The sequence below is a fragment of the Notamacropus eugenii genome, chromosome 5, assembly GCF_028372415.1.
Source record: "Notamacropus eugenii isolate mMacEug1 chromosome 5, mMacEug1.pri_v2, whole genome shotgun sequence".
NCBI classification, from domain to species: Eukaryota; Metazoa; Chordata; class Mammalia; order Diprotodontia; family Macropodidae; genus Notamacropus; species Notamacropus eugenii.
The window spans coordinates 401,154,178-401,178,416 of record NC_092876.1 but is presented as its reverse complement, the minus strand read 5'-3'; the positions used below and the strand labels follow the sequence as shown (position 1 = coordinate 401,178,416).

Genomic DNA, 24,239 nt, shown 5'->3' with positions numbered 1-24,239 from the left:
GAGGGAAGACAGTAGTATTAAAGGAGATCAAAGAAGATTCCTATTCCTACTGTTTTAAAATCATAGCATATAAAGTTACAACCAAGGTAAGGAGTCATATAATCCAAGCCCTCTATTTAACACATGAGAAAACTGAGGCACAGAGAAGTTAAGTGACTTGTCCAGAGACACATGGACAATAAAATCTTTCTTTGTTCTTCTTATAACCTAGCATAGTGCTCAAAACTTCACAATGGAATTACCCTTTATTTAGAATCTCAGATGCCATCACTAACTACTTACCCTATAGTCGGAAGAGAGATAATTTTCAAAAAGAAAATAAAATAAAACCAAGGATTTAGCTCAAATTCAGAAATTCTAAATGCCAGACTATAAATAGTTTTTGAGAAAATTGACTACAAGACTATAACAATGAGCTCCCCAGGTTACATGTTCAGAGAAGCAAAACGTACCTCCCCCTTCCCCTTTTCCTACATCACACCTTCTTTCCCAAGTTCTTTCATTTTCACCTGAGCTCTTTTAAATTTTCTCAAATAATACTCAGAAATGGTCTTCAAAGTACTGACTGCGATTAGTATCTGTTCAAATCTGTAATGATCTGCCCACCATGGCCACATCATAAAGTCTTTTCTGAGTTTATTTTCCACTTTATGCCACCTAAGCTTTCACTACTGATTGGGAAGAGAAGCAATTAAGCATTTAGATAGTGCCTACTGTGTGCCAGGTATTGTGCTAAAAACTTTTTACATATATTATCTTACTTGATCCTCAAAACAACCCTACGAGTGCTATTATTATCCACATTTTTCATAGGAAGAAACTGTGCAAGACAAAAGTTAAGCAATTTGCCCAGGGTCACATTGCTAGTAAGTGACTGAGGCTGGATTTGAATTCAGGTCTTGACTCTAGGACAGACATTCTATATGCTGTATCCACTAGTTGCCTTCAGTCAGCACTGGAAGTGATTAAACAAATTTACAAATACATATTTTCCAACAATTGCAATGAACAATCCTCCTCACCTCCCAAGCAGGCTCCTATAGCCAGTGAAAAGATGAGTGGTTTAACAGGGAGACTAACTTCTGGATCTTGGCTCAAGTTGAGAAGCACAGGAATCTACAAAAAAGAAAGACATCAATCTTAATGTTATTAAGATAATATTACTTAATTACTTAGATAACATTACTCAAAAATTAACTAATATTACTTAATCTATGAGACTCATTAAAGAGGATATACTTTAAAGGAAGCTAGTTTCTCTTTTCCAACAATTTTGCAAAAAACTGATCCAAGGCAGTCTTTCAGCACAATTCTCTAAGACTATATGTACTACTGCATCATCAGAGTATGAGGAGACTATAAGCATCTCCTAAAAATGCTCTATACTAAAGAAATCAAACACTAGTTCCTATCCTTATCCCTTTGAATTGGCAACACTAACCACCTACAGTAAGGACTTTGCACACTGGACATGCCATTTTCATTATGTTCTAAGAACACAGAACTCTTCCTCTTCCCACCTCCCAGCTACCTATTATGTATTATATTCTTCCATTAATATCTAAGTTCCCTGAGGACAAAGACTATCTTGCTTGCTTGTTTTGTGTCCCTAGCTCTTAGCAGAGATAGATAAAATGCTTCATCTATCATTTTATATTGTGAGTATTTTGAAAAGTTTGCTGATTCCTGGGTAAGTAGCTTCTATCTGTGGGCACTAGACCATTCTCTTATAATAATGATAAAGCATTCCATTCAGATGAGCACTCTATACTTCCACGTGGGCCTTCATACCCATTATTTCATTTGATCCTTTCAACAATCCAATGAAAGAGGTCAGAGATACTTTTTTTTCTATCTGAAATATGAGAAAACTGGAGCACAGACACACACACACACACACCTGTGTGACATGCGAAGCAAAATATCATGGTCTCTGATTTCTTAATAAATAAAGTCAACAAGCATTGATTAAGCACCTACCATGAACCAATCATTGTGCTAAGTACAGTGTGAATGGAAAGAAAGGCAAAAAAATTTTCCTTCCCCTCAACAAGCTTAGAATTGAATTGGGAATACAAAATTAACAACAATAACAATAAATACAGTAATAAGTACAAGCAAGTTGTAGATGGGATAAATTGGAGATAATCTAAGAGAAAACACTAAGATTAAGGGTGACTGGGAAAGGATTATTCCAGAAGATAGGATTTTAGCTGAGACTTGAAGAAAGACATGGAAGCCAGGAAGAAGAGACAAGGAAGGAGATAATTCTAAGCATCTAAGAATTCATAATCAGTGAAAATGCAGTTAGGAGATGGAGCATTTTGTAAGAGCAACAGCACAAGACTTCTCTGTGCAGTGTATATAACATATCTAAAATTAAAATTTCAGCTTCTTAACCTTGTGAGGAATCTTAGAGGAGAGAAGAAGCTCTAGAACTTCATTTCCCAAGATACTTGGGAAAAAACGAACATTACACTTACAGGAGAAATTCTCTGGTTCCATTTCAAGGTGGCTCTCTGTGTGGCCAAGATTACTGGAGTCTCTAGGTAAGGATTCTGATTGATGAGGTGTTGTCAGGAAGACAGATTTAAATAAATGTTTTATATCTATATAGACATATATAGATATATATATATATATACACACATATATAAAATATATAAAATATTAAACATATATTAAAGAAATATATAAATATGTATAAATTATAAAAAAATACAAATTTATGAGATTAAGAATGATTCTTTTGGGGGCTTACGGACTGGAAGTGTTTGTTTGGCCAGATAAGGACTATGGGAAGCCACTAAGGAGCCCCCAGACTTTGAAAACCCAAATGCTGGTGCTTCCCTCTCTGATAACTATGTTCAGACAGTTGAAAGTGTCTAGTGAATTCAGGCAGAGGAAGTCATATCTGTTGACTTCTAATTTCTCTGTATTTTCTTTGAAGTTCAGAGTGTTGACTCCCCTGAATTAGGTGAATGATACATGTGCTTGATTAAAGTGATTGTTAACCCCTCAAAAAAAAAAAAGATTCTTTTGCTTAGTTATTTGGCCTCATTATTTACCTTCCTATTACACCTTAATTAAATTATTTGTGATTAGAAATGTGAATTCTGTCTGGCCTATAAGATAATGTGCACTGGATCAGAGAATTGACCCATATCTACATAATTATAATTATTCAAAACATCACACAATGAAGTTCAATAACAAAAGGTTCTGAGTAACACGTATGCTACATTAATGACCAAATTGGAAAAGTTTAGCAACTTCAAAACAAGGAAAAAATATTATTTTTAGGACAAAGACATTTCCAGTTTAACTAAAAAAAAATTTATAAAATTCTGTTGTGTGCAAAGTACCCTAAGGGAAAATATAAAATTTTACAAGTCACAATGCCTTCCTTCATGGGGTATAAAGTCTAGCAAAATGTTTTCCTATATACAAATAGCTAAGATCTAAAACTTGTTTTATCGCTTCATATTAAAACCATGATATAAGTCACAGTTCTCAAAAAAAAAAAAAAAGATTAGTTTACTAATCATTTCTTGCTACCTTGATGACAGACCGGCAATCTAGCCACAAAATTCATTTCACCAATATGAATCTCAATTTTCTTATCCTTTAGATTACTGTGATGAACTACATGGTCCCTAAGGTCTCTTTCCACTCTAACAAGCATGTAGTTATGCATATAATAATAGTAAGTAATTTAATCTCTCTCAAGCTATTTCCTAACCAGCAAAGCCAAAATATTAAGACCTGTAGCATCTCTCTCATAGGATTATTGTGTGCATCAAATGAGATCATAATGATCTAATACGACTGGTCATGGGTCATGTAGATGGAGTGTCAAAATCATCCATCAGAGTAGTGAGTCAAACAGAACGTACAAGTACAGAGGTTCTCCTTGACCCCAACCTGTCTTTTCAGTAACCTATTGAAAATAGCCAACATTTTTGAATTCCTAGCACAACAGTATCTTTCCTCACTTATAACAATGAAGTATTGCTTTATGTTTTTCAAAAATCTGTGTAGCTCTGAAGGTCATTTCCCTGATAAGTCCTAATTGAAAATCAAAGTTACAGGCCTAAAGTACTTGGCAGTGTCTATAAAAGATGTCAATGGATCACTATTACAACATGAATATGCATGTAAGCTTCCTGGATGTGAGACTGGCAACTAAACCCTACACATCTTTTGTCATGCTGATTTGCGCAATTAAATGCCCAAGATATCATTTTGGAGTTAACTAATGATAAAGAATGGAAAAGCTCCCCTCTTGTTTTCTGCCAATAATCAAAATTAAATATGAGTACATGGAAATGAAGACACTACCCCTTTCCAACTTGAAGAGGGAAAGGCAAGTAAGTACTCTCTCTGGTAGGTACTCTCTCTGGAGAAGGAATGCAACATATGGGAAGCATGCAATGGGGAGCATGCAATATTACTTTCTATAAACACATATTTTGAATATTAGAAAAGTCCCTTCTCCTGGTTAAAGGCATTTATTTTTTAAAAAGTCAAGTATTTGTTAAAATGAAGGCTCAAAGCTTCCCCATGGATAGTCAGGAGCAGAGGGATGTAATTTCCAAATCTTGCTTTAGGAGCATAAATGGCGTTACACAGCCTTGCTTCCAACTCCAGCCAAGGCCTTCCCTCTAGCTCCCCAAAGGTTCAGAAGAGTCTTGTTGGATTCAAAATATCTGTGCAGTTAAAGAGTCTACTACAGAGAGGGGTATATTTGGCAGCAGTCTGTAGAATTCCTTTCCTTGGCTTTGCAAAATCGTGTTCTTTGGGGACAGGAGGCTCCCCTACTACAAGGCAGGAAAAAATGAAACACTGCCCATGGCAAATTAAGGATATGTTAACAAAATGTAAAACATTTCTCTCCCTTCCTGGGGAATATGGAAACACATAGAAGCACAGTTTTATTCAGAAATTTCAAGCTTCAGAAAGAGAGAGAGAGAGAATTCACAATCCAGATATTTCTTCTTTCCATATTTTCAAGAGGGAAAAAATTTGGCCTCCCTAAAATTTAGTAGTCCTTCCTATTAAATTTTTCTGGAAAGCTAATGAGGCAACTGGAATTGACCCTTACTGAAAACTGCTGCCAGTCTGATTCAGTCCTTCTGCTACATCTCTGTCAATTTGTCACAAGGAAAGGAATGATTGCCCACTCCCTACATTTCTATTGATGCAGTATATAGAATAAAATTCATAGTTTTGCATATTGGCAGTTTTCACCTAAATTATTTTATTTCTTAGTCTAACATTCATCCTTGAATATCAATTTTACTCTTTCTTGTCTGAACCTCGAAGGTTAATAATATTATTAATAATTTAAGCTAGGATTTTTGTAGTATATATGTATATACATGTGTATATGTGTGTGTGTCTGAATGTGTGTGTGTGTGTGTGTGTAAGCATGTATGTACGGAGAGAGAGATTTTCACAAGAACCCTGTGAAGTAGGAAATATTATTCCTATTTTACAGATGAGTAAATTTAGACTAACAGTAGCTTAGTGATTTGCCCAGCAACACCCAGCTAGAGTCTGAGGTAGGAGTAAGACTCAGGTCTTCCTGATCCCAGGTCCAGCATTTTATCCATTATTCCAGCTAATTGCCCCCTAGATTAAAGGAATAATGTAAATTATAAACCTTTTCATGTCCCCAGAGTTCAAATGAAATTAAGACTAATGGATATCAAAAGGCATATGAAATTGCTCATCTCCTATCCAGTTTTAATTTAGAATTTCATGGAAATTCTATTGTAAGGAGGACTTAGTGGGTAATTGCAATGAAAAGCAGCCTAAGAAGAAAGAGAAATGGAACATTAATAAAATATTATAGTAGTAAAAATGAGTAGCATAATGTACATTTTGCAAAACAAAATATTTTGGTAGGCCAGTAGAATCATAATAGCTAAAATTTTCATAGCACTTTAAGGTTTACATAGAGGAATAAGGACTATGTAAAAAATGTGTGTGTGCGCGCGCTATGTAAAAACCTCAATTGATTCTCATAACAACTCTGCGAAGTAGGAACTATTATTATCTCATTTTACAGATGAGGAAATTGACATCAAAAGTGTGTAAGTGACTTGTCCAGAATCACACAGCAAAGTATCTGAGGCAGAATTGAAACTCAAGTTTTTCTGACATCAAGTCCAGAGATTTGTCCGTAATGAGTTGTAAGGGAGCTTCAAGACTATTCAGTTGAGCTAGTCCTACTGAATTTCACCCTACTCAGACCAATAAAATAGCTAGCTTTTATATAGTATGTTAAATTTTGCATAGCACCTTATAAATATTATCTTTTTTTCTCCTCATATTCCTAAGAGATGGGTACTATTACCATTCCCATTTTACAGATGAGGAAACTAAGGCAGAGAGAAATTAAGTGACTTGCCTAAAGCTCCATAGCTAGTAAATGTCTGAGGTTACATTTGAACTCAGTTCTACCTAATTCTAGGTACAGCACTTTATTCATTGAGCTATCTAGCTGTTATATAGAACACAGTATTCAGTTCCGGCTATGTTTTAACATGGACATATATACACTGAAAAGAGGATCCCCACAAGGATGCTGAGGTGATTGTAGTTGTAGAAGGAGTAGTTAATGAAATTTGCAAGGTTAGGGCCACCAGTAGGCAACCCATTTTGGTTTGAGCTAGCTCCAATAGCTACAAAAATTTCCCTTAATACAAAATTTGCCCCCTTAAAACTCCGATCCATTCATTATTAGAGGACTGATTAAAGGAGGTAGGGATGTTGAACATGAAGAATACTAGAGGGTATATGTATTGGGGGAGTGGGAGAGGATTCTAGAAGGTACATGGTATCTGGCTTTAACTATTTGAAGGACTAACTTGTTAAAAAGAAGATAAGTATGGTTCTGCTTGACCCCAGAGGGCAGAATCAGGAATAATTTGGTAAATATTTACAGGAAGAAAATTTAGTTTCTATAAACTGAAGAAAAACTTAGCAATGAACACCCTTCCAAAGTAGAATGGGCTGCATCAGGAATTAGTGGCATAGTAGATACAGTGCTGGACCTGGAATCAGGATGATCTGAGTTCAAATTCAGCCTCAGATGAGCTGTGACCAATCTCACTTTCCTCATTGGTAAAATAAGGATAATAATAGCACCTACCACACAGTTTTGTGGTGAGAATAAAATGAGATAATATATTGCTTTGCACACCTTAAAGCACTATAAAAAAATGCTAGCTGTCATCATCATCATCATTACATACTTCTTCAGAAAATATTTCAACTTGTCAAAGATAATTTCAGACCTATGTTCATGACTCCCAAATGATATAGTCAACCTTAATCTCTTTTGAACCCCATTATCAGTAGCCTGGTGGATGACTAATGGGATGATACATAAGCATTTCAAATTCTACATGGTTAAAATATAACTCATTATACATTCTTCCCCAGCCTATCTTGGCTCAAAACTTCCTTGTTATTTTTGACATTACTGCCATCTTTTAGTGACCCAGGTTTGCAACCATGGTGTCATTTTTGATGCACCCAAATCCAATCAGCTTTCAAACTTTGTCAATTCTACCTCTATAGCATTTTTTTTTATTTATCCCCTTCTCTCAATTCATATGGTCTCTACAGCATTCTGGCCATAATCACATCAGCCCTGGAGCACTGCAAAGGACCCCTAATCAGTCTCCCTGCCTTCAATCTCTCCCATCTTCAACCCATTCTCTATAAGGCTGATAAAGTAATATTCCTAAAACACAGATGGAACCATATCATCCCTTTACTCAAGTGTATTCATTGCTTTTCTGTTGCCTCTAAGATAAAATTCAAATTCTTCAGTCTGGCATTTAAAGCTCTCCATAATCTGACTTCCACCTACTGTTCCTTCCATTTCATATTGCTTACCTTCATTCACTCTCCATCACTGGTCTGCTATCTGTTTCTCTTATGTGACATTTTAACTCTTATTTCCATGGATTTGTACAAGTGGTCCCCTGTAGGGTGGAATAAACTCATTGCTTTCCTCTGTCTTGAAGAATTCTTAGCTTCCTGTTTCATTTCACATGTGTTCTTTCCTCATCTCCTGGATTATTAGCTCTCTTGCTCTTTACTTCTTGAAATCACTTCGCATGGCAATACATGGACTTTGTCCTTACTTCTTTACATGTTTTATTTTCCAGGTGGCTATTTCATTTTTGCCTTTGCATTCCCTACACATAGCATAGTGTCTTACTCATAGCAGGCATTTAATAAATTCTCATTGAATCAAATAAAAAATATTGCAGATGAGATTCTTGCTAAACTATATACTATACCCAATATCTTCTAAGATCTCTTCCAACTCTGAAATGTTTTGATTTGGCAAAAGTACATATTATCATCCAAGGCAGAAATCCCCTCCACTTCATACATCATAAGTGATATTTCGGCCTCTGTTTCAGTAATGGGAAACTAGCACACTGTTATGGTGACCCAATTTGTTCCTGGACAGTTCTAATTGTCACAAATGTCTTCCTTAACACTGAGTCCAAAGTTTGCTTCCCTATATATGTTCTCTATCCATTGACCTTTTGGGTGTCTTTTTTTTTCAAGAAAATTGAATTAAAATTTAATTAAAATTAATTAAATTAAAATAAAACAAATGTAAGTGTAAAATTCCTGAGACTTTGTTTTTTGCCTTAGAAAAATGTTTATACCGTTGTACAAGTGAGCTCAGGCTTATAGGAAGAGGAAAAGAGCAGAAATCACCATCAAGATATGATTTCTTAACAAAGAGGGAATAGCAAACATGCCCTCATCATTCTTATTCTGAACCCATGGGAAGTCAGCATAATTTGTGTGAATACAAAAGTCAGGGCAAGTAGAAAACTAAGTAACTCAGGATGTTGGTATTTTACAAATTTAACTACTAAGAAAAAACTCCAACAAAGCATCATGTTGTCCTTGGAAATAAAAAACAGTTTCTTCTTATCTAATATAACCTCATCCTGAAAAAAAGGTCTTCAAATATATACATAATATGTTTATTTATTGATGGTACTTTCTTAAATCCATTTCTCTTGCTACATTCCTTTATATCTAAAAACATGCATTTAAAAGGAAGTGTACTCTTTTCAGCATAATTCCCTTCTTTCTGAAGCTTTAGTGAAGGCAGTGAAAGAAAAACCCACAGATTTATGTGCATAAATTATTCTTTGTATTTAACCTTCAAGGAAATAATAACATTTTAACTTGAAAATTGCCTGAGAATTCTTTTTGTCCAGGCAAGTGTGGTTGAAAAGACAGATTAAAATCAGGAGAGAATCAGAGGACTTGTCTACCAGTAGCTCTTAACAAATCCCATCTAATCTGTCCCCTTGCTTCCCACCCCACCCCAATACTATTGGAAACATACACAGGTTTCCAATATCTTTTTTGAGTTGACATTATCAGGAGACCTTGGAAATGTGCCATCCACAAACATGATCTAATACACAGTGGGAATCCTTGTAGACCTATAGTCTATGGTTTTTTTCTTTTCTTTTTTTACATATTGGGGCATTTCCTTGAATCTGATAATATTAGGGCTGGAAGGGACATTACAGTTAAACTAGCCCAGCTCTTTCAATTCATAGATGAGGACAGTGAGGCCCTGAGATGATTTGCCCAAGGACACATGACTTTACTAATCTCTAAATCTGTCACTTCTCCTGTTCTTCATAATTAGACATTATCTGGAGCAGTGACATAATCACATTTATATAAGTTGCTTTTGTTGTTTTATAGTATTCTTATAATTTGAGTCTGGAGACGAACTCATTTTAGGAAAATAGGGACATGCTTTCTCGATAATGCTCCCACCTATTTTGTGCTTCACTTTCCTCTTTAACCTCGTCAGGTCTATATGTTTCAAGTCAAAAATAATTTTTATTGATAGAGAAGATGAAATGAAAGAACAATAGAAAGACTTCCTTCTTCTTTAAACCTTACTTACTCTGTATCTTGACTGCCTGCCACTACCAGACCACTGACCTCTTCTGAAAGTTACTGTCATTTCAAACATGGAGGATAACACGACCAGCCTTACTCCACAGGCTCCACTCACAGATAATATCATCAACATGTTCCACATACTCAATGATCTTTATAAAAAACAAAAGCTATCCCTACTCACAGAGTTTGGGACATTAATCTAAAAAGGAGAGCAAAGGACCAGTGCTCTCAACTGCAAATCAAAAAGCATATTTCAACTGTGAACAGTGTAGAATACTGTTCATTAAGCTTTCCTCTATTTGATTATAGCTATATACACTATCATAGTCTTTTTGAACATAAAGATTTGTCACATGAGAAAGCGATTCAATTTGTTCTTCTTGTTCCTAGAAGACAGAACTAAGAATACTGAGTGGAAATTGCAGTGAAGCAGGTTGTGACTTGTTAGAAGGAAAACTCCCACACAATTAGACTAATCTAAGATTGGAATGGGTTGCCATTAGAGGTCACTTGAAATCTCTAAGCAAAGGATGACCATTGCTTTGGAGAGATGCATTCAAGGGATTTTTGCTTGGGGATAAATTCAGTTGGGATTTCTTATTCCCATTCTAATTCTGTGATCTAAAATTCTTCAAGGAATAAAAATAATTTTAAAGATCTAACAGAAATTCAGATAAAAGAGTTTCAGGAAGATTTAAGATATAGATTCTTAAAGTTTTTGCCAACAAATTTCCCTATTTGTTAGTAGTGTTGACCATTCTTTGGTTAGCACCTCCAATCACTATTTGCAGAGCCTGACTGAACACAGTTCTGCTTCTCTGATTCCTTGGTATCGTACCTTTATTTGAATTTTTTAAATCTTTTTTTCTGCTTATAGTACTGTCATTCATCTTTCCCACCTGAGTTCAAAGAAGAGGCTTTGTTTCTTCTTCAAGCATAGCTCCATTTAAAAAAAAGTTCAATGGCACTTATTTCTTTTGAAAGCCTGCTTCACTCCACTACTAAAATGAAATGGAGCCAGTAAACTTCTGATAGTTCTAAAATGGCTGATGATTTCAATCTAAGATCACCTCAGGATATGTGGCAAACTCTTCATGGTGTTCCAACTTATCAATAACTGTATTATTCTTTTTAATGTTATCTGGAACTTTGATCATTCATTCACAAACATTTATTGTCTATGATATACCAAGCACTGTACTAGTAGCTGGGACTATAGCAAGAGATGTAACACAGGCCTCTGACTCAAAGTAACCCACAATTTTAAAAAGAGGAAAGACGTAGACAAATGACTACGACATAAGGAAGGGTGAAATAAGTACAAGGGAGAATGAATTAAGCATAAAGAGGAGCTCTAATCAATTGATTAATTGGAAAACATTTATTAAATGCCTAGTATATGCTGGGTATCATGCTAGGTGCTAAAAGATAGGAGATAATACATATGAAATATATAATGAGTGTGAGAACACTAACTAAGGAAGAGAATGATGATGGACTTCCTGTAGATGGCAGGACTTGATCCAAAAGGTGAGGGAGCTAAGGGTTCCCAAGAAACAGAGGTAAGGAGGAAACATTTAAGATTTGGAAAAGAGCACGCACCATGTTATTGAAGCAGAAACTGGAATGTCATGTATGGATGACAGGGAATAGGTCAGCTTGGCTAGACAATCAAATGCATGGGGAGAAGGACTGTCTAATCAACATGATCCAGAAAAAGTCTAATAAGAAATTCAAGGAAGGAGAGATCACTATGCTTTGGGAAAGAAGGCAGATCAAGGAATGTTTCATGAAGGAGGTACAATTTGAGTTGGGTCTAAAATAATATTGAGGACTTTAAAAGATGAAGACATGGAGAGAGAGGGCTAAATCCAGGGGTGGGGAACCTGAGGCCACATGTGACCCTCTAGGTCCTGAAGTGCAGCCCTTTGACTGAATCCAAACTTTACAGAACAAATCCTACTTGGATTCAGGCAAAAGGCTACACTTCAGGACCTAGAGGGCCACATGTGGCCTCAAAGCCACAGATTCCCCACCCCTGGGTAAGTCTTTTTCATTGCAAAAATGAGAGAATCACAGGAGCAGAGGAGAGAGTAAAATACAAGTCAAGATCAGTGAATAGAAAGGAAAAGAATGAAAATTATGGAAAAAATTATGGAAAATAACTAATGGAGAAAGGTAACTAAGTCTTCTCAGGAGAGGAGAGGATGAAGAGTACAGAAGGAAAGGTTAGCCTTAGCAAAGAGGGGGGCTTGTCTTCATTGACTAAGACTAGAGGAAAAAAAGTGGAGGAGTGGATTTGAGGGAGTCCACAGCAGGTAATTTTAAGCTTCTTCGGAAAATACAATAGAAGGTAAGGTGAGAGTAATACTGGAGGAAAGAGGTGGTAGAAAAGTAGAAAAGGTTTATAACAACCATTGTGGAAGCCATGAAAGAGTCAATTAAAGATGAATAAAAAGATTGCTTTATAGAAACAAGTGCTTACTCAGGAAGACTTGATCAGGTCAAGAAGATGGAATAGGAGCTTTGGAAAAGTCTCCTGAATTTTTCTAACACCTACAAATCATATCCGGAGCATGGCATTAAAAATGTATAATTTTGAGAGCTCTGAGTTGCTACCAGCAGACAAGATCTTGCCAGCGATGTAAAATATGCAAATGTAGTCAGTAGGATTTTTTTTTCACCTTTTCTCTGGTCAGGGATGGTATCATCCTTCTGACATTTCCTAAATGTTTCATATGCTCTGAAATCTTTACTGAGACAACTGTATTACAGTGGATTCTCCATGTTATTATCTATATTACTGAGCCATACAGGAAGAATCCTGTATGTATGTAAGTTTCAAAGCATACCACTAAGAAAGTCATTTTCAAACCCAACTAACACAACATTCTAGCCCCAATCTATTCTCATAGCTTTCTGTACCTGTCAATATCCCCATGATATACTATAGGTTTCCAACTCAGTCTCTGAATTAAAATAGAATTATAAATGAAAACAGTTGGTCAACATACTAAAATCGTAGTGAAAAAAGTGTAGTATAGCCTAGTACAACACAGGATTCATTTTAAAAATAAAAAGAGAAAGTATGATTTAGCTGGACTCCACCATCTCCTCTTCCCCACAAGAGACAGCTGTGAAGATGACCTGATATCCTCCTATGCATCAGGTTTTACTGGGCAGGCTGGCCTTGATCCTTTGAGTTTGATTCAATACAATATAATCCACATTAATCTTGCATTAATGTGCAAGATTCTATGCTAGATACTGTAGGATTCAAAGGCAAAATGTTGTTTGTTTTTTTAAAGGCAATTTTTTTAAATGTACTACTATGTGCCAGGCACTGTGCTAAGCAATTTAAAAATATTGTCTCATTGGATTATAAAAATACTTCTTGCCCTCAAGGAACATCTATTCTACTAGTTCCCTAAGAAGGCTCCAAATCTTGAAGGCTGACATGCCCAAAATTCAGCACACAAAGCAGCTGGGACAAATACTACTGATACCCTGTGGGCCCTCTGCAAATAATCTAATTCATGAGACTTCCAATAGCTATTTCATTATGTACTATTAAAACATTTCCTTAGTCCTGTAGCAAAAAACATATTCCTTCCAGCACTTACAACAGCATGTATATCTTTAAAATACCAGCTTACACATGTTTAATAGGAATGTTTTTGAGAAAGGCACTCAGCTGCCTTCCAGCTTCAGGGGAGATTCCAGAAATAGTGATTGATAAGCTGACTATCAAAGAGAGGCAGATAACTGTAGGGGGAAGACAGACAATTTCTTTGAAGTCTAAATATGCTATTTATCATAAGACATGGTTGCCACTTTGACAGAGGAAGACAAGAGCACCAGCTAAAGTTTACAATATTTGCTGAAGTCAAAGTAGTTCTCATAGCTATCAAGGTTGTTGATATTAATATCCTGAATATTAATATCAATATCATCCCAGAAGTTGCCACTGTCTTACTTTTATCAGGATCTTTCAAGCATCAAAATTTACTTCGACATTCAAGAGTTTGCCATAATTTATCCAGGTGTGAAACATATTGGACTTCAGGTTGTTGCGTTTGTCCTTTGTTCTCGAAGAGGACCATGACATCAAGATGATGACATGACTTGCAATTGACTTTGATTTGAATGAGGGAGGGCTGTGCAAGGTCACCAGCCTCACTTTCTTCTCCTGAGCCATCTGGGAGAGTAGAGGAGAGAAGCAGGGAATGGAGAAGGGAAGAGGAGGGGAGGGGAGAGGAGGGGAACCTGAGACTGGATCTCAAGTCCTTGGCTGACTTTTCTGCTTTGTGTTTCTTTTCCTGAGAACAGGTGACAGAATAGTGACCCTGAGAGATGTGTTTCCAGTCCTGGTGGCTGCCTCATGAAACTGAGAGGTTAGAAACTCCTAGGAGCTGAATGGTAGTACAATGTGATCCTTACAATTAACAATCTTCTCAGAGGACATAACCATCAACAGGAAGATAGACTATCTCTATTCTGTTGTACTGTAGGATATCTCCTATGAAAGTGGTAAATATGTTTTTATGAGAATATGTCTCCTTACATATGCCTCATTTGGTGGTGATACTCGGTAAATCATTAAACCATTATTTCCATGGTAAAAAAAATGATCACAAATTCTCATATGATTTTAATACACATGTACACAAAGGTACACAAATACCTTGTTCCAGAAGAGGATCTGAAACTTCGTTTTGTTTTACCAGGTCAACTCTTTTCTTTTCTTTTTTTTTAATGAATAATCACACATCAGGATTTAATTTTCTCTATACTTCTCAATCCATTTTGTGACTATAGATGTAATCTTGTACAGATTATTCACTAAAGCCCTGCCTGTTCACTTATCATTTTTCATCATAATCTCCTCTGTGCATTCATAGGATGTTGTCATCAAGATGTTACAGAGGTTAAAAAAAAAAAAAGTAGTGATTTTGGTCACTAGTTACTGATGGATATCATCTTGTGAAATGACTGACATTTATGATATTTTTCCATCGTTTTAGAATCTTCCCAGCTTTGTGACATCTTGAAAATTGTTTCTTAGGTACCCTTAAAATTATTTCATCACTGGGTATTTCTTTTGGATGGCTGGATTTAATTGTTCCTCCCTGACTTCATCTTCTTAGGCACCTTACCCCATTCTTATAGCAGTTACTTCACTGATAAAATCTAAGCATTCTACTTCCGCCATCATTGCTGATCAGAAGAGATATTTTCAAGAATACCAACAGATCTGTCCTTTTCATCTATTTGTTTTCATCATTCTAATTTCATCTAGGAATTTGGGAGGGATGACCTGGATTACTTTAATTTCAGGCTATATTCTTTATAGGATTATTTCCCTCTCAACAACTTTTCACAGTTAAATGAAGTCATATTACTTATAATCTTCCACTAGCTTCCTCTATTATGTTTTACAAAAGAGATAATTATTTAACATGGTTTTTCTCTTAGCAGCCATATCTCTTTGTTTGACCAAAGAGATTACGTATTTCCTGGCAAAGGAAATTTCTGGGGGCTTCTTGTTATGATGACTATTTGTATAAACTCCTTCATGTAATGACAAAAATTCTGTCCCTCCCTAGCTCTTGCTACTCAACATCCAATTTAAAGAGGTCAGATAGGAACTTCTGTAATTGTACCCTGTATTGTAGTGTTATTATTCTCCTTTCTTCTAATTTGGTATTGATTTCTCTCTTTGTTCTAGCCATGCAATGATCTTGATGTAGACAGCTAATTCTGAAATAACTCTCATGTCTGTACCCAGATCCCCCATCATCACTCTTCCTAAATAAGAGTTCCCATTCCAATGTCTTATCACTGATGCCATAGAGGTGATTTTGGGTCCTTGAAAGTGCTGTCAATGAAATACACATTCTGGCAATTTTTACCAAGCTGGAAAAGATTCAACTAAGTGCTAATGAAAAAGATTCTGCATAGATTAGATTAAATGAATACAAAGGAGCTCATCACCAGAATGTTGACCACTAGCTGACACCTGAAGATGTCTAGTTTTATTAGAATTCTAATTCCATTATCGGGGGGAGGGGAAATTATTTTATTTGATGTGAGTAAAACATACGGAAGAACAGGTATTCAGGATGATGGGTTGTATAGTGTATACTATATAGTCTATACTATACTATACTATACTATACTATACTATACTATACTATACTATACTATACTATACTATACTATACTATACTATACTATACTATAGAACATTGGATTAAGACTAGGTGTTATCCTCAGCTTCTACCTCTTCATTTCCCCCATACCCAACCAGTTGACAAGACTTATTGTTTCTGTCTTTATAACGTGTTCCCTATGAGTCCCCTTCTTTCCTCTGACCCTGCAACCACCATGGTGCATAACCTTATCACCTCAAGCCTGAATAACTGAAATAGTCTATTGGTTGATCTCCCTGCCTCAAGTCTTTGGGGGAAAGACTCCAGTCCATCCACTACCTAGCTGTCAAAGTAATCTTTAAAGAAAAACTCTGACCATGTCACTCTCTATTTAACAAACTCCAGTTGCTACTACCTCCAGGATTATAGATAAATCTTCTTTTTATTTTCTAAAGTACTTCATAATCTATAGCTAGGTGCTAGCCCCTTCCTGCTTTCCTACTCTTTTGATACTTTTCTTGTCTCTAAGCAGTATGTGACTCAGTGACACTGGTCTCCTTACTATTCCTTGCACAGGACATCTCCCAACTCTGCACATTTTCACTGACTGTCCCTCATGCCTACTCTCCCTCCTCATCTCCATCTCCTGACTTCCCTGATTTCCTTCAAATCTCTGCTAAAGTCCCATCTTCTCCTAGAAGTCTTTTCTAGTCCTCCTTAATCTTAGCACCTTCTATCTGAGACTACCCCCAATTTAACTTGCATGCATCTTATACATAGTTCTTTGTAAGCTATCTCCCCCTTAGACTATGAAGACTCACTTTTTTTTGCCTTTGTATCCTCCATACTTATTACAGTGCCTGGCACACACAAGGTTTCTAATAAATACTGATAGATTATTTGAGCTTGAGTAAATTATTCTCTGAGTCTCAATTTCCTTATCTGTAAAAATAGGTATAATAATATAACATCTCACAGAGTTATTGTTAGAGGAAAATACTCCACAAATTTTAAAGTGCTCTCTAAATTTGAACTGTTGTTATCAATACAACAGTTCTTTTATTGCTGCAAAGAAATTTTCTGGATAAAGTCTAATCCTAAATCCAATACATTTAATTGCAGAACATCTAAAGGAAAGAAAGACTTTTCAAATTCAAAAGGAGGGGAAAATCCAATAAATAGCATTAAACTACAACGTCCCTGTACCACAGGGACATTCAGCTCACCTATCAGATGCAGTACAAGCTCCCATGAAGTATCTACAACTAAATCTGCTTCCTGATAATTCTTTATCCTGGGAATGGTAGCCAAACTCTGTGAGAGTTAAGTACTTTGTGAACCATGGTTCACCTTGCTACATTCTACTTAATGTCTGCTCACACTGTGGCAGCTGTTCAATGCTTTCCAAGGACACTGCAAAGGTCCTAGGGAGCCAGGGAGAAACCTAGCTGATAGAGGAAAGGAGACTGGTAAAAAGAGAATGTATTGGATTGAAGCCAACATCCATTCAATAAATATTCATTAGGCTCCTGCCTGTAAGGATACAAAGAAAATAATAAATACTATTTGACCTCAGAGAGTATATAATCTAAATGTCCACAAATAACTACTTTCATAGGTACCAAATGCTAATTTTGTTCAGAGGAAGGAATTTCTGGTTTGAAAGATAAGTGACATTTCACAGAGGAGATAATATTTAAGCTAATACTAGAAAAATAGATAGAAGCTAACATAAGAAGGCATCCATGATAGAGGAGGTAATATGTGTGTGTGTGTTCATTCTTCATTGCTGAAGAAGACCAGGAAGTAACATAAGCACAGCCATAAGTACAGCCATAAATGGAGGAAATTGTGGAACATTTCAGAAACAAACAAAAAACAAAAAAAAAAAACAGGGGTAAGGAACAGCTAGGTGGAACAGTGAATAGAACACCGGCCCTCAAGTCAAGAGGACCTGAGTTCAAATCCAGCCTCAGACACTTGACATTTACTAATTGTGTGACCTTGGGCAAGTCACTTAACCCCAAGTGCCTCTCCTGCCCCCTACAAAAAACAACAAAAAAAAGTAGGTACCTTATTCTTGCCAAAAGGTAAGGATCTTTTCTTAAAATCTGAAAAGGTTTTTGAATCCTTCAATTGATAGCCTTCAAATGATACAGAAGCCCTGATTCTTATTTCAGGCCCTTGCAGTATAATTAATGGAAATAATTGCTTTCTGACACCTGCCAAAGAAACAGAAGGATGCCTCTCCACATATGCACCAGAATAGTAAAGGAGCTAAAAATCTACCATTCAGACACAGAGACTCACCATGGTAGCTGTGAATGGAATGTTGTCAATCAAGGAGGAAGCCAGAGCTGAGATCCAGACAACTAAGATGATGGCAGCAGTGAGGCGCTGATCCTCCGGAACCATCTAATGAGGAAAAGTCAGAGCCACACTTTGTTTAAAAAGGAAATACATGACCTTCATTTTCTAATTGTATACATTCAAACTTTAGACTTATAGGATATTAGCGGTGAACGAGGTTGTAAGAAGAGACCTTCTATCCCAAACCTTTCCTTTTATGGATGAGGAATGGAAGGAAGTGATTTTTTTCCAGAGCTGCACGATTAGTTGTTAGTTATAAAGTCAGAAATAGCACTAACACAATCAGGGAGGCAGAAGAGTCCATCTGCAAGGGAAAGAAGGCAACATGGCTGACAATACCTGTAATGAGGGTGTTGGTTCCTCTTCTACCCCAAGATTGCCTATAATCAGTACGCAAAAACAAAGAACCTAAATCTCAGGACTAAGGATTAGAAAAACTGACTGTACTGCAGTTGTAGAGGGGCATTCAAACATCACCTATGTACTCTGGAAAGGAAGGGTTGAGGGAGAGGGAGAGGAAGATGTAGGAATGGAGAAGGAGGAGAGAAATGAGGGAAAGAAGGTAGAAAGAGAGAGGGGGAAAGAGACAGAGAGAGGAGGAAGACAGAGAGAAGAAAAGGAAAGGAGACAGAGAAGAAGAGTGATGGAGAGAAGGAGGGTGAGATAGAGAGGAAAGACAGAGGGAAAGAAACTTAGACTGAAGAGGAAGATCTCTGTGGCACAAAAGTTTAGCTCTAAGTGTCTAGGTGTTTGAGGTTCTTGGATCACCTCTCCATGTCTATGTTCCTTTAGTAGTCTTATATATTGGACTGTTCTGTAAGCTTCACAAGTACTATTTAACCTCTGAACTAGTCAATGATGTCTATGTCATGTATGAAGGCAGCAAAAGGTCTATCTTTGAGAATGCCTTCTGGGTCCTTCCAAAATTTTTTTAATCATATATATGTGTGTATATAGATAGACAGATAGATAGATAGATAGATAGATAGATAGATAGATAGATAGATATAGATATAGATATACATATGTGTGTATATGTATATGTATATATATATATACATGTCAGAAATAATAGGACCCTGGGAGTTAGTGTTGTTGAAGTTTGACAACTAGATCCAAAAGTCCTTATAGCCTAGTCCAAGGATCAATAAACTAAGGCCTAAGAGCCAAATCTGGCTCAGCACCATTTTTTTAATGTGGTTTGAGCCAACAATGTTTTTTTTTAAGTTCTATTGGATTTTAAAATGTAAAAACCTATTCTAAACTAGCAAGCTATACAAAAAAAGGTAGATTTCACACTTGGGCCATAGTTTGCTGACCCTTGCCCTAGTCCAGTACTCACAAGACATAACTCTATGTTTCCAGATATGAGTGGCCTCAAAAGTCCTTCTCACTCTTCCTAAACTATTAAGAAACTGGAGCTACTCCAGCTTCCTGGTGAGGGGACTACTAAATAGTCATGTCAGTTCATTGAGGTATCTCCCCCACTTACTACTGTCAGATAAGACACAAAAGCTAGATTCATAAAAAAATTTGGAAGGGCAAAAGACTTTTGAGGCTACTTAATAAAATTCCCTCATTTCTCATAAGATAAAATTGATACTCAAATTATTTGCTCAATATCATACAGTTATTATCCAGATCTCACCAATATGGTGATGCTTTGGAGAACCTATACACAGAATATTAGTTTGTTAGTCCTGCATTTGGATAATTACACCATCAAGATTATCTGAATGAAATCACTGGTTGCCTGGTTACATGGACAGACAAGATATTGTTCAAAGGCAGAATTATTTCCAACCTAAGACTTGTAGCAGACATATAATTGTACCTTTTCCCTTAAAAAAAAAAAACTACCCCTGTTTTTTAAGACAGTTTGATACAATGGATCCCCTTTGGTTATTTATTATGTAATCAATAAAAACTGTTCATGCTAATTTTTGTATAAAACTAAAAGATCGGTCAAAATATTCACATGGTTGATTGAAATACTTTAAACTGACATTCAATGTTACCTTTATTAGCAAAGCTGTTTTTTCTCCAATGTATTCTATCAGGTGGAGATGAGCCAAGGCCTAAAAGAAATGGATTGATCACAAGTGACAATATAGAAAAGACCATACACATCCACAATTTAAAAAAAAAAAAAAGCCGTCTTTAAAATGAGAAAAGTGAAATAGAACATATGCCAAAACTGTCTCTTTGTACAAAAGGTCAGAATCATATTGTACATAAATAATTCACTGACTTACGCACACATTGCAGTGTTAGCAAGCAAAACGGCACAATAGCTATGGCAGATGCCCCTCAATGACATGTTCCAGTCAGTGCTGAGCTGAATTTCAAGATTCCCTTTTTAAAAAAAAAAATACGCATAATAGCACACGTCTGTGCTGAATGAATAAGTGAATGAATAAATAAATGGGGGGAAAAATCAAGTATTTACTAATGAACTGTGCTAAAAAATTTGGTGCAAATAGAAAAGTAAAGGAAGTCCCTAATCTCCAGGAGTTTACACTCTAATGGGGAAGACAACACCTCCAAGACTTTCCAGGTACAGTTAGTTGGAAAGATCCCGTAGTCTTTAGGGTACCAGTAGCAAAGCAAATAACAGGGCAGCTAGGAGGTAGACTGAATAGAGTGCTAGACCTGGAGTCAGGAAGAACTGAGTTCAAATCCAGCTTCAGGCACTTCCCAGCTGTGTGACCTTTGGCAAGTCACTTAACCCTATTTCCTAATCTGTAAAAAATGAGCTGGAGAAGGAAATGGCAAACCACTCCAGTGTCTTTGCCAAGAAAACCCCAAAGGGGTCATGAAGAGTGGGACCCAAGTGAAAAATGACTATCTTAAATGAACATGTTGTTTCCCCAGTAAGACTATGAGCTCCTTGAGAATAAAATATCTCTTTACCTTTCTTTGCGTCCCCAGCATTTAGCACAGTGCCTAGCAGCCTAAGCACTTAATAAAGGTTTGCTGACCTTCCCACCAACTCACTTCTTTCTATTGGTAAAACAATTCCCTATTAGAAAAATCTTTCAAATAACTTGCCTCTCCAAGTTACTTTACAAAGTTATATTTGACAACTAGATTTGCATACTCATGAGTAACAAGAATTTGCTGGCAAACTTTCCATCATGGAGGGGGAAATCTGATTCAAAAAAATTTTTAGAAGCCTATAATCACAGAATGTTAGAATTGGCAAGAACTTAAGAGCTCATCCAGTTTAGTCCTCTCTCATATTTTAGATGAAAAAATTGAGCCTCTTATACGTTAAATGACTTTCTCAAAATCTGACATTGTTCAGGATTTCATAACAGCTATCTTCTTTTTTTAATAATATTTTTTTAATTACATGTAAAGACAATTTTTAACATTCATGTTAAAACAAGTCATGCTGTGAAAGAAGAGACATACCAAAGGGGAAAAAAATCACAAAAATAAAGAAAATGAAAATGGCATGTGTCAATCTGCATTCAGACTCCATCAGTTCTTTCTCTGGATGTGGATGCATTTTTCATCCAAGTCCTTTGGAATTATCTTAGATCACTGTATTGCCAAGAAGAGTTAAGTCATTCTTAGTTGATCATTACACAACATTGCGGTTACTGTGTACAATGTTCTCCTGGTTATACGAAGTTCATGTAAGTCTTTCCAGTTTTTTTCTGAAATCTGCCTGTTCTTCATTTTCTTATAACAAAGTAGTATTGCATTGCTTTCATATACCACAGTTTGTTCAGCCACTCCCCAGTTGATGGGCATCCTCTCAATTTCTAATCCTTTGCCATCACAAAAAGAAGTATTATAAATATTTTTGTACATGGAGGTCCTTTTGCTTTTCTTATGATCTCTGCAATACACATCCAATAGTGTTGTTGCTGGCTCCAAGGGTATGCATAGTTCAATTTCCCTTTGAGCAAAATTCTAAATTGCTCTCCAGAATGGTTGGATCAGTTCATAGTTTCAAAAGCAGAGAAATAGTGTCTCAACTTTCCCACATACATGGCAACATTTATCATTTTCCTTTTCTGTCATATTAGCCCATCTGATAGATATGAGGTGGCATCTCAGAGAACAACTATCTTCAAGAGGCCTGAGATCTCTAACAAAAACATACCCCCCTAAATAGAAGGATTCAGGAGCTCTAACTAGGTGGTGTAATAGATAAAGTCTTGGACTTACTGTCAGGAAGACCTAAGTTCAAATCCAGCTTTAGATTCTTAATGACCTAGGACCAGTCACTTAACTTCTCTCTACCTCAGTTTTCTCATCTGTAAAAAGGGGCATGATAAAAATAACATTTATCTCATCAGGTGGCTAGGAGGATAAAACTGTAATACTTGTGCAGTACTTTGCAAATCTTACAATGTTTTTTTTTAAATATTAGCTTTTATTATTATTCTTAACCTCAAGTCTATGGCCCCCAAGCATTCAGTTTGGATGGGAAAAAATTACTTCATTATTTAGAATATAATTGGTTTCCTTTGAAATCCTATGCATTTTATTTTATGCATTTAAAGACATTATGGTGAGAAAGGATTAATGGAAGTTTTCAGTCTCACTTTCTCATTCCACAGTCATTGGAGTATAGCAGTAAGACAAAAGTCAAGATGACTGGCAGTGACCCAAGATGCATTGGATGATCCTGGGCCTTCTAAATTAAGGCCTGTCACAAGCCTCAGATTGTCTGAGGCAATGTCTACTCAATGACTAAAGGCAAGGAAAGAATTTCTCCATAAGCTTCATGAGTGCCAAAAAGGTTCATGACATAAAATAGGTTAAAAAAACAAACAAAAAAAAAGCCCTGCTCTTCCAGTCCTTCCAACAACCATCATTGTTTTTGACCATGTGACCCAGTTCTTTGATGCATTCTATGGCTAATAAATATCTTGAGATCAGGTAAAAATATTATCAGTAGCTACTCCATGTTGGATCCCGGATTTTAATTGCCCTGCTTTCCTAACATTGGATAGAGGAAACTTATTCAGGATTAGATGAAGAAAGCTATTTTATGTCTATTTGTTCCTGGAAGAATTGGATTCCTGAGAAGAGTTCCTTGTCTGAAACACTGGGATGTCATTTGCTTTTTGTCCATTGTAAGGGTCCCAAGACCATTGACTGGCAGGATCATGACACCTCTAATATCAGCTTACCTGAGCAAACAGGGAAGGACTTTGGCAGTGCTGTCAAAGACAAAGCTATCACTGACCTTGTATCCATTATCCCTGTCAAACTCTTTAGAATGTCCAATGCCCAAGTCCTCAAGTACTTTAAACTATAACCTAATGAAAATGGTGTTTTCCAATACAACACAAGGAAGGCCAATAGACAACCAAGGAAGCCAACTCCCCAGAGATGCATTATTCTACCCCAGTGAGCCTTGCCCTCTTGCTCCATACCCCTATCAAGATATTCAGTTCTGTAGTCACAGGGTAAGGACCTGTTTAGGTAACACTAGCCCAGACGACTCAACTGTGTCCATTCTTATCAGCTACCTTAAGGTAGGAAAGAGGCTCCAGTCTTCATTAGGGTTAATGTAAGCAGTGACTACTTTTCTGATCTCACAGCTCTCTAATGGTTGGAGAAGAAAGTGAAGGAGAAAAAGAGAAGGAAATATTAACATTGCCTAAATCAGTGCTTTGTGTATGAGTACGAGACACAATGCTGCCCATTCTAAGCTTCAAGTCATAGAGGCTGATCAGCAAAACAGAGACCAGTTAAACTTTACAGCTTTCCAAT

General features: G+C 36.4%; 1 protein-coding gene across 2 annotated transcripts in view; it reads right to left on the bottom strand.

The window, feature by feature from the left end:
• OCA2 (OCA2 melanosomal transmembrane protein) overlaps positions 1-24,239 on the bottom strand; it is a 656,645-nt gene that overhangs the window by 204,971 nt on the left and 427,435 nt on the right. For both annotated transcript variants that reach the window (XM_072614578.1, XM_072614579.1), the window contains 3 exons: positions 20,519-20,578; positions 18,441-18,545; positions 1,023-1,116 (listed from right to left, as the gene is read on the bottom strand). In XM_072614578.1, the coding sequence (XP_072470679.1) occupies positions 1,023-1,116; positions 18,441-18,545; positions 20,519-20,578 (259 nt within the window). The remainder of the gene's footprint in view (positions 1-1,022; positions 1,117-18,440; positions 18,546-20,518; positions 20,579-24,239) is intronic.